Source organism: Oryzias latipes, chromosome 11 (genome assembly GCF_002234675.1).
Source record: "Oryzias latipes chromosome 11, ASM223467v1".
Classification (NCBI taxonomy): domain Eukaryota; kingdom Metazoa; phylum Chordata; class Actinopteri; order Beloniformes; family Adrianichthyidae; genus Oryzias; species Oryzias latipes.
Genome location: NC_019869.2, coordinates 5,019,004 through 5,035,785, shown reverse-complemented (window position 1 = coordinate 5,035,785; position 16,782 = coordinate 5,019,004). Strand labels below are relative to the sequence as shown.

General features: G+C 41.1%; 1 protein-coding gene across 5 annotated transcripts in view; it reads right to left on the bottom strand.

The window, feature by feature from the left end:
* Positions 1-16,782, bottom strand: part of samd12 (sterile alpha motif domain containing 12) — a 142,728-nt gene that overhangs the window by 64,531 nt on the left and 61,415 nt on the right. For all 5 annotated transcript variants that reach the window (XM_023959626.1, XM_023959627.1, XM_023959629.1 and 2 more), the window contains one exon: positions 16,233-16,373. In XM_023959626.1, the coding sequence (XP_023815394.1) occupies positions 16,233-16,373 (141 nt within the window). The remainder of the gene's footprint in view (positions 1-16,232; positions 16,374-16,782) is intronic.

Genomic DNA, 16,782 nt, shown 5'->3' with positions numbered 1-16,782 from the left:
ATTCATTTTTGAAACACGGAAAGTCTGTCCCTGTGTGAGATTATAAAACCTGCTTGCAGGTAAATGGACTGAATGACAGGTTTACACAAAAGCGTCTGCTAATGGACTCATTAATACAAAGAGCCATAAGATACAAAGCAGAAACAAGGGCTCTTCCTGATGTTGCTCTAAGTAATTGGCTCAGGAACTTATCTTATTAATAACTTATCTCAATTAAAGCAGCGTGGCGGAATACAACATTAACACATTATCTTTCTCTGTCCTGATTACACATTAACTGATGGGCCTGCTGCCACTCAGCCTCCGAGCTGCATAATGGTGGCGAACAGCGAGTAAAACCACTCCGCGAGTGCCATTTTTCCATTCTTCTCCATTACACAGAGTGAGTCTGGAGCCAGCGTTTGGGCATGTTTATGGGGTAATGGATTGCCTTGAAGAAAAGTAATTGTCCTAAGGCTATTGATCTGGGTTAGTAACATCATGAGCCAAAAGCTGGAAGCTGGAAGCTGAAGGCATGTAATCAGGGTTCTGGTCTGTCCGTGCTGTCTGGGCTCCTGCATGTCCGGAGGTGGTCAGGGAGGCTGGAGGCGGCAGCAGACTCAGTGGAACCAGAAGGGCTGCCATGCGACGGATACAATGACGACTTAATGGCTTCTCATTTTGCTCTAAAAGAATTAATGTGGGTCTGCACTGAGAAATCCTACCCAGCGGGTTCGCTTTGAAAAAAGGACTAAGGTGCGTTTGGGATTCCTTTAGTGGTAAATCAGTTCTTTTAAGTACAGTATTTTCTAGAGGATAAGTTGCTGGAGCCAAAAAAAAAAGAATAATAAAGTAGAACAAATGAGTATAAGTCTGGAGTATAAGTCGCACCTTTGGGGAAAAAGTGCAAAATTTAGCATAAATCCACCAAGCCTGGCGTAATGCTGCGTTCACAGTCCAAACGCGTTTCAAATGTACACACTGGCCTTGGTAACTGGCATTTGAGCAACCACTTTCAATAAAAAGTCTATGTAAATGCACATAAATCCGTGTTTTGGGCTTCCAGGTTCAAAAGTCTCATATTAAAGTGGTTGAACTATCGACTGCTTGAACACCAAACAGCTGAACTTTGACCAATCAGGTACTCCGATTTTTTAAGTGACGTATGAGTAGAGTCCCTTTTAATTCATTGAAGTGCCAACCAGTTGAAAATTGATCATGAAGGAGAAATAAATAATTGCAGTTTGTGTCCGGATGGAAATATACGACACCAAGTCTTTTATATTTCGGAGGAGAGCTGTGAAACAAAAAGTCTGGAGCAAGATTGGTGAGATTTGCACCACTTCCCCATTTCACCCCAAACCTCCTCTAACTGTAGGTGGTGGACATGTGCTAGTCAACATTAGAAAAAACAGAAGAAGAAGAAGCTCCCTGTTCTCCGTGCCAGTCCACCGTAAACACCATATGCTAAAAGCTATTCGTGAAACCGTGTATAGCGCGTTCTTGAATGCTCAACACATGCCTGGTCCGTACATAGCTTCAAATTGGCGTCCACTGCCTCTTTTTTTAAGTGCTGGCCAAATGGTGTGTAAATAAACTAGATGCCCCTGTTGTGTGTGGAAGAAGCTACTATCAGGATTTTAACTTCAAGGGGTTTATACAATTATACTCTTAGTTTGCCTGAAGATCCATAAACCCCTATTGTAACACAAGAGACCTTCAGCTCTCATCTGCTTGCCCAGCTGTTGGACAGGTCAAGTTAAATAAAAGAAAAGGAAAAAAAAAGGCTTTAGTTACATCGCATCATGGAAGCAATGACTGTATATCTCCTTTACAATGAACAGAAGACATGAATGACGTTAAGAATCTGGTTTATTTTTTGTGAAGAGCTCCACAAAAACATTGGTAAACACGTCTCCATGTCTGGGTTCATGAAATCATTCACAGTCTTGGAGGAGCTGCGTCTGAATGACGCCGCTATCAGTTGTACTTACATCTGTAACCCATTAACCTGGGTTACAGGTACAGTTGTAACCAAGGTTCCAGCTGTACCTGTAACCCAGGTTAATGTCCTGCTGTCCTGCATTAGCCTAACAATAAGAATATTAGTGACCCGGTCCAAATAAGGAAAACTTCATAAAGTTCAGGACGAGAACGATCAGATTCCATGTTCATTTTGGATGGCGCTTCTTCTTGTGCTTGCTGTCAAAAGCAAATACTGATGCACACAACTACAGTGCCATCTAGCGGTTGTTATTGGGAAAAAAATGAACATATGGGCCTATTTTTGTTTAAAAAAAATCCCATATAAGTCGCTCCTGAGTATAAGTCGCACCCCTGGCCCAACTATACCTAGAATGCGACTTAAACTCTACAGAATGCTGTAGGTATAATTTCAAACTGGCGTGCAGCGGAGCCATCTTCAACAAATAGAAATCTCACAGAGGCTGCAGGACTGCTGGCTCCCAGACCCTGCAGAGACTCGGCCTTTGTGCTGCAAGATCATGTCTACTACAAATAGTACATTGACATCAGAGCTCCCTGTGAATCCTCCTTTGCAGGAGACATTATAAGGCACAGGCTGCAGATATGCTTCAAGCCTTACTGGACAGTTGGCAGCCAACGGCTCTCGGGAGACTCTGGCAAAAGAGCAGAGCATCTCATGCGATGTCAGTGGAACTGTCAAAGTAATCTGCTCTCCTCTGCCGTGTGTTAGAGTTCCAGGAAGCTGAGACCACAGGAAAGCATGCAGGCGTGCGCGCATACATCACACATGACAAGTGCTGATGCTGAGGCAATTCCTCCAGCACTCCTCTTTTCTCCCCTCAGCCTCCCTGTTTCCTTCTTTTCATTCTGTTTCCTAATGTTGCTTTGAATTCCAGCTGTGCTCTCATTTCTTTAGCCTCATTAGGAGATCTGCTCCAGCCGTTCATACTTGGCTGCGTTTGGCTCCAGTGTCCTTGAGAGCTCGGGTTTGAAGGTGAGAATGAATCATCTGTATTCCTGCATCACATCGTCCTCCCCAGGTAACACTAAACAACAGTTGTTTATTCCAACTTTAATAATGTGTAATATCTAGGTTTTTTTCTACAGGTAACATAAATAATGAAGTAATAACTGGTAGTACTGTGCCAGGTTTTGAACAGAGTGAAACTATGAAACTAAAGGGGCTGGTTAAGGTTAAAATTAAGAGATTAAGCATAAGACTATGTTTATTCCGACCTTGGCTGCATGCGTTCAAGCGACAGCTTCCAAAGAATTGTCAATGTAAACATGCATAGATGCGTGTTTTGAACTTCCGTGTTCCAAAATTCTCAGGTTCACGCGTCAGTAAGCAATTTTTTCATGGTGCGGCCATTAAACTCACAGTGAAAGTCAAACCAGGCTGAACTTTGAACAATCAGGGGTCAGATTTGGTAGTGACGTATGGGTGGTGTCAATTTTATTTCACTGAAATACCACATGATTGATAATCTGATCATAAAGGAGAAACTAATAATTGTGAAATTCTGGAATTCTAAGACACAAAGTTTTTCATATATCAGAATAGAGCTGTAAAAGAAAAAGCCTGGAGCAAGATTCACGGCATTTGCACCACTTCAACATTCTTGGACATGCGTTCCGTGGCGGTGTGTACGTAGCCTTAGTCACGTGGATGGGGGGGGGGGGGGGGGGGGTTAATTCATATGGGCGCTGTGGGGTTTTGGGTTGTCCGGCTGCATCCAGATTGACACATGTGGTTCGCTGCAAGTGAAGCAGAGTTCATTTCCCCCCAAGAATCCGGCACAAATTTTGAGTCTGAATACATCAGGTGGTCTCGGTTTGTTTCCAATTGGACTGAGCTCCGGTTCGCTCTGAAATTCCCCAGTCTGAATACGCTGTGTGCTCGAAGTGAAACAATTGGACCAAAATGGCCACCGTAGTTACCCGTTACAAAAGGTAAACAGAGGGCCGCGGACGAACATGAAGAGACTGTGAGATGCATCAACTTGTTAAAATGTGGTTGGATGAATGTAGGCTCAGGGAAACTTTTAACATTATACAAATTGCTTTTCACGCTGTTTTCATGACAATCTCACATAAACATTTATCTGCTGACGTCGCCTCACTAACCGCCCTGCAGCATGAGTCAGCCGTACCAAAGCAGCAATAAAAAAAGAGACGTTAATACACCCATTCAGAATTGGTCTGCAAAGTTTGAATAAGAGATCCTGACAAGGACTGCAAAGGGACTTCCATTATCCTTTCTCTCGTTGCTTTGCCCCGCCCTTGTAAGTCCTGCCCAATGACTGAGAGGTCACATGGTTTGGTTTACAAGCTTTGGTTCAGAAATGTCCGCTGGACAGCAATCTGAATGCAGGCCAAACGCAAGGTTCAGGACTAGATCTGGACTAAATCAAGCAAACTCGGTCGGGACCAGCAAAGTTTTCCAGTCTGAATAGACCATAACAGAGGGTTTGCCTGTATCCACCCAAAAAGCAGGTGTAGCAAAGCGTTTCTGTAAATGTTTTGAAAAGCGCAAACCTTTAAAAAAAAGTCTTCTCTTCTTGAAACATAGCTGTACTACACTTGCTATGTGCACCGTGTCGTTTCTAATGGCCAGTTCCATTGCATTTTCAAAGGGGAAGTAATTACCCTCTAACATTATTAGCATGTGAGGTGTGCAGCTCCACCGCAGATCTGAGTTTTGAGGCCCTCAGAGACCCGTGGCATTAACGAACACGATTAATGCGCGCTGTTGCCTGAGCAGCCCGACCATTTTCTCCTAAATGACATTTTCTCTGTGAGCGTAAACCTGTAGTACATTAGCTCCTAACCTGGAGTCAGCTGGAACATCAGCATAGGAGCCACACACGAGGTAAAAATTAGATTGTGTGAGACTTTGTTAGGTATATCATCACACTCCCAATATATGAATAAGGGGGGAAAAAAGCATTATTCACTTAGTCTGACAAAGGTAGTTCACTTTATCTTAACCTTTGTCACATCTTCAGGGAAGTGAGCCATAGATAATGTCTCTGAGGGAGAATGTCGCCGACATGAAATTATAAAAAAGGATTAATTTGACCTTCACTTTGCAGTAAAAAAAAAAGAAAAAGGAAGAGGAAGATGGAGGGGACAGAGGGGATGTTTAAGAAAGAAGTGCATCTAAGGAGGGCAGCAGCCTGAGGACAGAACTCAGATAATGAGAGCTCTCTGCACTCCTGAGAGGTATCTGATTCACTGAAACCCCAAAGAGGAGGCAGTCACCCTGAGCTTCTGCAGCGACTGTGGAGTTCAATGAAGACAAGGTTGAAGATTCCTCTCTGCAGAATGTGGACGGTCTGACATCTGCCACCATTGGCCCTGGTTTTGGTTAAGCTTCAATCACGCCTTACCTTACAGGTGGACACAGGCAGTGTGTGGGGGGAAAATGGTCAACCCTGTACGGGCAGGTCACAAAATATCAAGGCTGACCCCAAACAGCAAACAAGTTTCTAATTATTTTTCTTTCAAGCATGCTGCAAGGGACAAGTGAACAAGTGTGCAACCCCCATCCGGTCAACCCCCAGTTTGGACACATGTGAATAAGGCTTAACTGGGAAAAAGAAACTAAGAATATTAGTAATGTTTTGGCATAATTTGGCCAAAGGTGCGACTTATCAGAAGCGACTATGATTTTTTAGAACATAAACAGGCTCAGATTTACATTATTTTCTGTGGGACAACCACTAGAGGGCGCTGTAGACGTGTGTAACAGTATTTGTCACTGACAGCAACGCAGAAGAAGAAATGCCATCCATCACAAACATGGAGGAGAATTTGATCGTTTTGGTTTTTCTTATTTGAATCGAGACATTGTTAATATTTTCTTCGTCGGACTAATGCGGGACAACAAGTCGTCAGATTAGCCATAGAGAGACAGAAGTACCGCTGAAAGCGCCGTCATTCAGACGCAGCTCCTGCAGAAGAAAGTTATGTCACAGTTTAAAAAAAAGAAAAGGTCTCAAACAATGTCATGATCCCAGACACGGAGACGTTTTTACCGATGTTTTTACAAACAAATCAGCTTGGTGGTCTTGTGGAGGAGTGTCCGCCCTAATACTGGAAGGTCGTGTGTTCGAATCCTGGACGAGTCAAACTAAAGACTAAAAATGACCTCCTTGTCACTCAGCATTAAGGGGTTGGATGGGGGGGGGGGGTTTAAACCACCAAATGGTTCCCGAGTGCGGCCGTCTGCAGCAAATGTGGGGCATAAATTTCCCACATCTAAGTGCACGACAACTAACGAGACTTTAAATTGAACCTGATGTCTCAATGTGCCTTACGTTCGTTGTAAGTGAGATATGCAATGTCGCTCCTCCCACAGTTTATAAAAATATTTTCGGACAAGCATTGATTGTGTCATATGAGGCAGCAGACGCAAACATGACATGTGAATTGGAATCAGTGGGAATGCAGATTTGTTCAGAAGTTTTGCACTTCTCTCCCAAAAGTACGACTATTATATGATTTATTTTCTTTATTATGCATTTTTTTGGCTCCTGCGACTTATACTGATTTCTTATAGTCAGTCAGGCTGTAGCACTTACAGCTCTAAAAGAGATGGTAAGATTTTTGTCTTTTTGATGAATCACTCATTAACATGCCAGCAGCAAACGAACCAACATCTATTAAACACACAAAAAAGAGCCTTTACTTTTACTGGCCCGGGGCTACAAGCCTGTCCAAATCCTGTCAAAGAGAAGCCTGAAGACCCCAGTTTGACATCCTGTCTTCAAGTCAGCCTGACAAGAATACTATTTCTGTTGTAAAGAACATTATGTCACATTGAAAGAAACCCAGAAACTCATTAAACTCATTAAAACGCTTTGCTTTTATTCTGCAAGCAGCAGCAGCCTTAAATCTATAAGTGCCTCTTTGTAAAAAAAAGACACAAAAAGCTCTTGTGTTTCATTCCTTTATGACTTTTTTTTCCTTTTTCAAATTAGACTCTTTTATAGTAAATGACGCGTAAGCAGCGAGCCTGTGACTACAGTCACAGATTAGCATTCTCAAAAACCACTTTCAGAAAAGTCCGTCAGCTGTGTAATTCTTGTAATTTAGTTTTTTTCTTCCTTTTTTTTTTTTAAATGATGGTTTCACAAGACGGTAACAGCATATTTACTTGCACAGGGCTACAATTTAAAACTCCGAAATGATTAGAAGCATGAAATTGAATACAAGAGAGAAAAAAGTGGCACAGCTGCTTTGGTCTTTGTTGGGTTAATTCAGAGTTTTTGCTTCACCGGAGCCTTCTTCCGGCTAACTTTTCCACTGGTAGAAAAATAAAACACGTTTCTGGATTATTGTCAACAACTTATTCCTGTCCAAAAAAAAAAAAAAAAGGATCAGAGGAGGAAAAAAGTGGGAAAAATGATATTTAAAAGATTGGAGTTGACGATTTAGAACCAAAAGAGGGAAAGATGGAAACCAAAAAACAGGATTTTTTAGGTATTTTTTATAATTTGAGCAAATATTTCCAGGCTTCCATGACTTTTATGTAAACGTATTTTGTTATTTAGGTTTGTTACGTTTATGAGGACATTTTCAGACAAGCATCCAAGCAGACATGAACGCAGCATGAGAAGAGGAGGTTTGTGTCTTTTGTATGTCCGCTTCTAAAACCCGGTTGACACAAGCGAGGATGGTTAAAGGAGATGATGGGGGCTTTTGTTTTTGCTGGATTGGTGAAGGTGGGATAAGGTGGTTAAAGTAGAGACGTTAGAGAGCGCAACAAAAGCCTTGATGACCTTCAAGGCCTGTTTCGTAAAGGACATCAGATAATCAGTCAGTGAAAATGAAAAACGGTTGAATTTCATAATAAGAGAGTGAGTGACAGATTTTTATTTTGAAGGCGGGACTCATACCCGCTTGATTTGACCGTCCCGAGTTGTGACACCATCATCCCGTCAGTTTTATTGCTTTTCTGTGACGTATTGATCTTTTATGAAATATCCTTCCTGTATGTGCTGATATGTCATGAGGGCAGGTTATTTTATTTATTTTTTTATCTGTTGACTTTTGGTCATTTCCTTTCATGACAGAAAATGGGAAAAGTGCTGCATGACAAATGTTAACTGGTGTCGAGGTGACCAGAACATTCCCAAAGTTTTCCGGGAATTAAATCCAACCAACAGAACTTTGCTGATTTTCATAAACCCAAACAGCTTTTCTTTAATGAACTACACCGACTTCACCATCTTAATAATTAGATGAAAAATTAGAATAAAACTGAATTAATGTGCCACCACTGCACCGGGGAGAGAAAAAAAAAAAAAACATGGGCATACGCTTGGGACTCGGAGCTTTCCTGGGTGAAAAATCACTTTCTATTCACAGCACCTCCGCCTGCCGATGATGACTGTGAGCAATAAGCGATCACGAGCTATACCATCCCTTTGGCTACAGCAGATAGGCAAGGGGTGAATCTAATTATTTCTCTCCCATGACCCAACAAGACTTAAAGGTTAATCACCGTCCACTGAGCCAACTCTGACAGGATAAACTGCAGTAATTATAGCACCCTGCTCTTTTTTTCTATACCCTGCTTTTGTGTGCCTTCAACACTCCAGGGTTTAATTTTGCAGAGATGTATCTGTGCCCTTCTATTCCTCTTTTTGTTTGTTCCCATTTTGTCGTTTTCTGACTTACAGAATAGATTTAAAATGCAGAAAGACAGATCTGCTTCTGGAGGAGGGGAATGGTTCTCCTCAAAGGTTAGCAGATCGGTTTCCGATCTTTTTTTTTTTCCAAACATATTCGTTTATGAAAAATAAGATTAAAAGAAATGGATTAGTATTGGTCATCAATTTTGGAGAAATACAAATTTTTCCAACCTTTTTGCAAAGCCTTTCCTCATTAAAACAAACATTAAAATGCCCCAGATATTCAACAGGTGGTAGATTTTTTTAAAGTAATTTTTGGATGAGTTATGAGCTTTTCTGTTTTGGCTCAAGCTTGGGTAGAAACTTAAACAAATGATTCAATTAACTTAAATCTAACTACTCAAAAACTTCAGAGTCTAAAGCAAAATAAAGGCAGGGAAATTCAATGAGTTTTACAGACCAAGGTTATAAGAAGCATCAACGGAACCTGTGATAAACGACAGGAAACAAACAAACAGCAGAGTTTCTATAAGTTTGCTTCATTCCATTGATGTGACTGAAGCAGGTTTTTTAAATAAGATGATTAAAAAAAACTAGATTCTTTAATCATAGTTGATTATTGTCCTTTTGTATGGCATAATATTAGAAAAAAGTATTTAAAGACAGTAGTACACAGAGAATTTCATACTGACATGCTTCAAAAACAAATTAAGTTAATTTAGTTTATTCCATTTTATCCAAAATGCTTCTTCTAGCAACCTGTCAAAATAAATGTCTTAATTTTGTTAAACTTTTATTGGTCTCACCTTTGCACAAACACAATGAAATGTTTCACGTGTGTTAGTCTAAATGCATAAGTAGGCGTGTGTGAATGTTAGTGGTAGTATGTCCGGGTAGACTTGTTTGTGTGTGAACACTTGGAGCCAACAGGTGTGTTTGTAACATTTGAGTGTGTTTGTGTGGACAGGCCCCGCCCATTTGAGATTTTTCATGCATCTCAAACTGTCAGTTGTGATTATAAAGCTTGTTGCTTTCTGACGCTTCATGATCTTACCCTTGCTACTATAATCACCCCTCAACCCCCCCCCCCCCCCCCCCCCCCCTTATCTGTCACCTTCCTCTATTCTTTCCTCTTTTTCTTTTCCGTCCGGTCCAACAAAAAATATTTACAAATATAATTAACATGAATAAAGTTTAGCTGAAATTACAAAAGGGGTTTATTTAAATATACATCTGGTGTATCATAAAATTCATAACCCCTGTTGTAAAAGTAAAATATGTCCAACACAAAAGGCTTTCAGCTCTCATCTGTTTGCTTAGCTGTTGGACAGGACAAGTTGCACGGTGCGCAGTGGTTAGCGCTCTTGCCTCACAGCAAGAAGGCCCCCAGTTCAAGTCCCGGCTGGGGGACCTAAAACCAGAATAACAATGGGGGACCTTTCTGTGTGGAGTTTGCATGTTCTCCCCGTGCTTGCGTGGGTTCTCTCCGGGGACTCCAGCTTCCTCCCACCATCCAAAAACATGCTTCATAGGTTAATTGGTCACTCCAATTTGTCCCTAGCTGTGAATGTGAGTGTGCATGGGTGTGTGATTGTGAGACCCTGCAACGGACTGGCGACCTGTCCAGGGTGTCCCCTGCTTTCGCCCATAAGTCGCCGGGATAGGGTCCGGCAGCCCCGTGACCCCGAAAGGGACAAAATGGAAAAAGATGAGTGAATGAATGAAAAAAACAAAAAAACTGTATTGGTCCCTTAAATAAATCTGCAAGACAATAGCAGATAGACATTGGCAAATCTGCAGAGGAACATTTAATTGGGCAAGATGGCAGAAAGCAAATAAAAACACTTGTGAGCTACGGAAGCCTGTAGGGATTGCGATACAGACTGTATCTGAGACCTGGAGCGAGTCAGTATGATGTCATGCAAATTCTGCACAAATACTGTTTGTACAGAATTTAAGTTTGGACTGATAAGCTGTTAAACTTCATCTAAGCTCTTTTTGAAAATTGCTTACCGTCACTTCTGTTTTTTATTTTTTATTTTGAAATAAATAAATAAAAATACACATTTAAGTTAAAGTAGTGAAACACTAAGACAAAGTTCTAAATGTTTCCTTCTATATACCAACACAAAAACATTTATAGTTTGTTTCAAGTTGAATACTAAATGTGGTAACAGAAAACGTGTTACATACGTCTCACATATGTTCAACAGAGTAACGTTTACCTTTGGATGCTGCCGTCACGTGATTGGTTGATGGGATGTGTTTGTCATCATGCAGGTGAACAGATGTTCCAAACATTTTAGAGTGAATCCACGCACAGATTTGTTTTTCCGCCTCTGCTTTTCTCACCTTCACTTTATCCCTTTTGTTCAACATCCTTCCTTCCTGGCACCTCTCTCCTTCCTCACTTTTCTCGCCATCCCTCCTCCTCCTCACTCTCCCTTCATCGTCTCATCACCACTTATCCAAGGCCACTTTCTCACTTGGTCCGTCTCCCCCCGGCGTAGCTTCCAACTGGGCACAGCTGTATCTCTCTCTTTAGCAACAGTTGACAGAAATGCACTTTGGGCCAAAAAACACTCCTCACTTTCTTTCACTCAGCCAGGAGTGACAGCTTAATAGACTGCTTTTCTCACTATACCGCCATTTAACCATTAGCTGTGTACTAGATTCAGGAATCCAGGTTGTGATTTCAGGAATCCAACCCAGATTTCTTAAAGACCCACTCCGATAAAAACTGTGTTTTTGGTACTTTTAACATGTTTTGATCAAGATGGAAGACATGTATAAAGAAAATTAAGGGAAAAATTGCATTTCTGAGTATTTGTTTGAATTCAAATTGTTGCAAATCAGCAGCAGATGAAAGAATGTCTTGAAAAAAGCTTGTGATGCAACGATCACATCAGGCTCGGAAATGTATGTTGAAGGGACCGCTTCCAAAGAAAAGTCTATAGAGTTTTGGGAATTCACGCTTGAAACTCTGACGTTTTTTAGTCTGCTTTTGAGCTCCATGTACAAAACATGCTGCTACTGAGAAGCATCCAAAGTTAATCCAGTTGAACTTTGACCGATCAGGGACTCGAATTTGGTAGTGACGTCTGGGTAGTGTCCTTTTCAAAACACAGATGTACCAACCATTTAAAAAAATACTCACAGAAGGGAAATTACTAGTTGCGGTTTGTTTTCAACAGGAATTCTATGACACCAAGTCTTCCAAATATCTAAATGGAGCTGTGAAAGAAAAAGCCTGGAGCAAGATTCCCCAGATTTGTACCGCTCTGACATTTTACTCCAAGCTTCCTCCTACTGAAGGTGGCGTACAGTGAGTACATGCACGAGTATTGGGTAGTGACTATTAAGTGTACATGGAGAACTGGACTGAGCGGCCTCTCCTCTGGCCGGCCAAACAGGAAGTACCCGCTGGTTCCAACAAGCCAAAATCCCATAGACTTCTATAATTCAGTCATTCTATTAGTCAGAACAACTATTCTAGCTCTGCTCCCTTTTTTATATGCTCATGATAATCCTCACTTTTTTCATTATATTTTGTCTTTATCGCAAGTTATTGAAGTTATAAACTGACCAATCAGATGCCTCAGTTTTCGGTGGAAGGGCGTGGACCTCGAATAAAGCTCACTCCTGATCACTGTCGACTAGCTCCAACATGGCGACGCCCGTATCGCGGTAAAATGGCGACTGAATTGACTTCATTTCTTTGGAGCCGGAAGTAAGACATTTTTCTTGGGTGACGTCACGCGATCTGTCCAGTTCTCTCTTTCACAGTCAGTGGTAGCAGCAGTCCAGTGTGAGCATCATGCTAAAACCTTAGTCGAACAGGTTAACACACTAAAAAAACACTCAAACTAAATGTTTACACTTTAAAACTTTTAAAACGTTACTTTATTAAACATAAATATGAATTAAAAAACAGACTGGAATATTATTCCAGGGTAAATCAACTTACACCGTAAATAACTTTCAATACTTTGTTTACCATAAAAATATGTCAAAATTATACTAGCTAGAAATAAAGTAAACGTAAAAAAAACGCTCCAATTTCTTTACTTTTTCGTCATTTTATTTAAATTAAATTGTTTCTATACAAGTTTTTCACCTGGCTTGGTTGCTCATAGCTCCTTCATCGTGACCTAAAGCTCATTAACTGACTGGAGAAAGTTCTTTGTCCACAGCATGAGTGGAACATACAAGTTACAACAACACACAACAAGCTCCCAGCTCTGCTCCATTCTGATGTGTACACTTGTAGACAAATAGATCCATGTACGTCTTTGTTTTCCTCGTCCGAGCTGGAATCTGGATCCAAACTGTACGACTGAAAGCTCTAATTTTGCTCACTATTTTTGTTGCACCGCTAATGTCAGGTTGGTGTTGTGGGGGCTGTAAGCTAGCGGGAAAACACGTAAACAGATGGATGATGGGAAGGGGCGGGCTTACGCTGGGCCAACATTTCCACCTGAGAGGTGAATTTCTAATGAAATACTGCAGCTCTGCAGAAACTATGTCCTAAAAATAGACACAAATTTTTGATTTTGGATAAAAACGACCACATTACGGCATAATTCAAAGACCACTGGGAATGCTTTAAAAAATGGATGTTTGGAACAGGCTTTAAGATTTCCATCCATAAGTATTGCCGTTATTTCAGCAATAAATTCAGGAATGCTTCTCTATTCCGCATCTTTTCCACGTCTTCCCCTTCATCCACCACTCTCTCTGTCCTTTCTCTCCCTGAAGCCCAAACAGGCTCCTCTGGAAGACTGCTTCCTGCTGAGACTGGTGTGCTGTCACTTTCCATACCATCAATATCGAGGAGAGGAGCAGCAGAGCAGGGGAGATGAGGCAAAAAGCAAGAGGGGAAAAAAAAAAAAGCCACGGGGCGCTGAGGGTAGCCCTCAGCAAAGTGTCATAACTCAGCTAAATGCTCTCCCTCGCACTCTCTGCTTCCATTTTTAACTCGCTGAGGGACCGAACTGAGGCAGGACAGAGAGAGCACGGTTTTATTTTTTACCCCAAACGTTTTCAAAGAACTCTGCTGTCGACATTTTTTTTTTTCCAAGGCCCCTGTGGGCGAAACGTCTATCAGTCGCCTCGTGTGATGGAAGATCTGGGGATGCTAAGTGCGCCTCGCAAAAGTCATTTTCCTGACTGAAGCAAATGACACGAAAACGTTCAATTCAAAAACAAAATATGTTGAAGCACTTTTGCTTTATTCCTAGATAAACCAGGTTATCTTCAAATAAACAAAACGCATCAGAAAATTCAACCAATTTTGACCTCGTTATGTTAAATATGATAACAAAATTTATAAAGTGGGTTTTAAGTTTTGGACGTTCATGTCCGTTTAGAGATTAGAATTAGAAATTAACTGTAATATCAATGAACATTAGTGTTATATTGCATAAATGGGTTTATCAACCAATTAGGGCAGCACAATATGGGGAAAACTCGCAATAAGCGACATTAGTGATCAACATTGTGATGAAGGTATAACTTGCAATAATTAAATAGCAAAAAAAAAACAAATTTACATTTAACTGCAAAAGCTTAATTTAAATAGGAGTCAAACTACCTTAAATTATTCTCCAAATGACCCTCGTCTAATTAGGAGGGCAACATCTATAAAAGCTCCATCTGATTGGTCAAATACATTAAGGGACTTATGTGATTGTTAAATAGTTCAAGCTGCCATAAGATTGTCGTAGCACATTTAAGGTTTACCATTTATTGCGATTTTCGCCGACTTTTGCGACATGGATATAGCACAGGTTGAAATCGCGATAACCACAAATTTGCGATTTATTGTGCAGGCCTACAACCAATGATGTTCTGATAATGAATATTATAGTTGCAATGAACATTTTATTTTATTTCATTTCACTTTATTTCATTTTGTCTTAGATTTGATATAATCATCCTTTGAGTATGAAGTCTATAGAAAGCACAAACACTGTAGCAGACAGACGTGATCAGGAAGAGTTTTTGAACATCATCACAAGACGTTAGCAGCTGCCACTGACTTCACGCCGTTTTGCTGCATTTCACTTTTCTCTCACAGACCGACTCCTGACTAATTAATAGAAACGCTGCCCATGAAAGGAGACAAACAGCAGAGTCAGACTGATGCTTTCAAAGGGAAAGAGAGAAAAATCCACTGAAGGATCCTCCATTGAAGCTCAGCAGCAAACTAAACATCCGTGAATGCAGAGAACTAGAAGAAGTAGATCAATCAATCAAATTTTATTTATAAAAAAGCGCTTCTCATACGTTGCGCAACTCTATGCACTTTAACATTTATTAAAAAAACACAATATGTCAATAAAAACCCAACCTTCATCTTTCCCGCTCCACTCTGTTAACACATGACAGTAACACTAAAACAACAGATGCATAGGATACAAAATCTTTACGGGATGTAAAACGTTGAGACTTGAAGGTTTGCAGGTCAGGCCAATAGATGCACGTGGACCTTCAGTCTAAAAGCCAATATTCACGTTTATGAGAATTCCAGTAAAGTAAATTTCACTAATGGAACGTTGGTTCCTGTAGAGGCTAAATGACTGAAAATACAACAGAATTTAATGGAGGCATAAAGAAATTTAGACAAAGGTTTTATCATAATCCTGGACAAAGTGGCACAAAAAAGGGCGTTCACCGTGTTGCTCCCCCATTTTTTACCGGAATATTGGGAAAATATACATTAAAAAAACGTTTTTGGCTCAAGCTGAACAAAACTACAAATATGGAGATAATCGGAATGTGGGCGTGGTTGGCAAAAAACCTCAGTTGGCAAGGAAACTAAAAAAAAGTACTTTTGTCGAATATTCTAAAAACGAAACAGAACAGTTTGCCACCCCCAGACGACCAAAAAACACAATGGTTGCTATGGAGATAAAACCAATAGAAAAGCTACTATTTTGAAAAAAGTGGTTTTTTTCTGTTTTTCATGAATTAGTCATGTGCAGCTAATTCCAGGGTGGCGAGGGAGGGGGGTGTAGCAGCCACTTAGCCAGAGAGGGCGGGTCAAGAGAGGGCGGGTCAAGAGTGGGCGGCGAGAATGGAGGTGGGGGGGGACACTTGCAGGCCATACAACACAGCTCACAGCTTTAATTATAATGATGTCTAATGGATGTACATATCTTCAACATCTGCCTATTATGTTTTATAAAATGACAACCAATTCACTGCATCCTTTTGAAGATTTCCTGTAAAAAATTGAAGGACTTAAAGCAGGAACCTGACTCAACTCAGAGGGATTTTCCGTTTTTACGAGTCAGACATCAATCAATGTGTGCACTGATTACTTTTGCCTGACAGACGAAGCCCTGATTCTGTGTTTCCACTAACTCTGAGCCACGCTATGTCAAATTACGGCTTCCAGTTAACACAAGGTGGAATGGTATTGAAGTCTCAATCAGTCTGAACAGTAGATGGTGGGACGTCCCCAAAACCGAGTCCCAGGACAATTTCTCCTTCCCACCTTTAAGGTGCAGTTATCACCATGACAACAGCTGGAGACCGAATGTGTGTGACACACAGAAGCTGTGCTTTCTCCAAAACATAAAATGGATTGTTGCCGAATGATAACGGGACGTTCAGGTTCACCTTGAGTGAGGAGCTGCAGAGTCCTGACTTCCTCCCGAACGCGAAGCTGCAGGACTTGCTGCAGGATGTGCTGCCTCTGGGCCTCCTGGATGATGCCCATTCTCTCCAGCTTTCTGTCCGTCAGTCTCATCAGGGCCCGCCCTGAGTGAAGGGGAAAGAAAAAAAGCAACCCGAGATGTAATGTTTGAGGACAGAAGGCAGGCCAGCGGGACTTGGGTATGCAGAGGCTGCAGATGCTCTAAAAGGGTGGAGATGAAGCATTTATGTGAGCGAAAGAACAGAGGCTGCAGCCAGCAGGTTCTGCATGAATCCTGAATGGTGTATGAACTCATGCGGCTTCTCATGGCTGTGCAACTCAAAACCAGCCTTTATAGAAAGTTTTTCCTATCACGTGACTGTCAATCTGAGGTTAATTTTTGTTAAAAAAACAACAATTCCCTGCTTTTTTCATTAATTGCAAATTCCTGTTTGAAATCTATCATTTAATCAGCTTAGACGAGAGGGATTTGGGCTTTTCATGAAAGGTAAGTAAGGCTTTTGTGTGGTTATT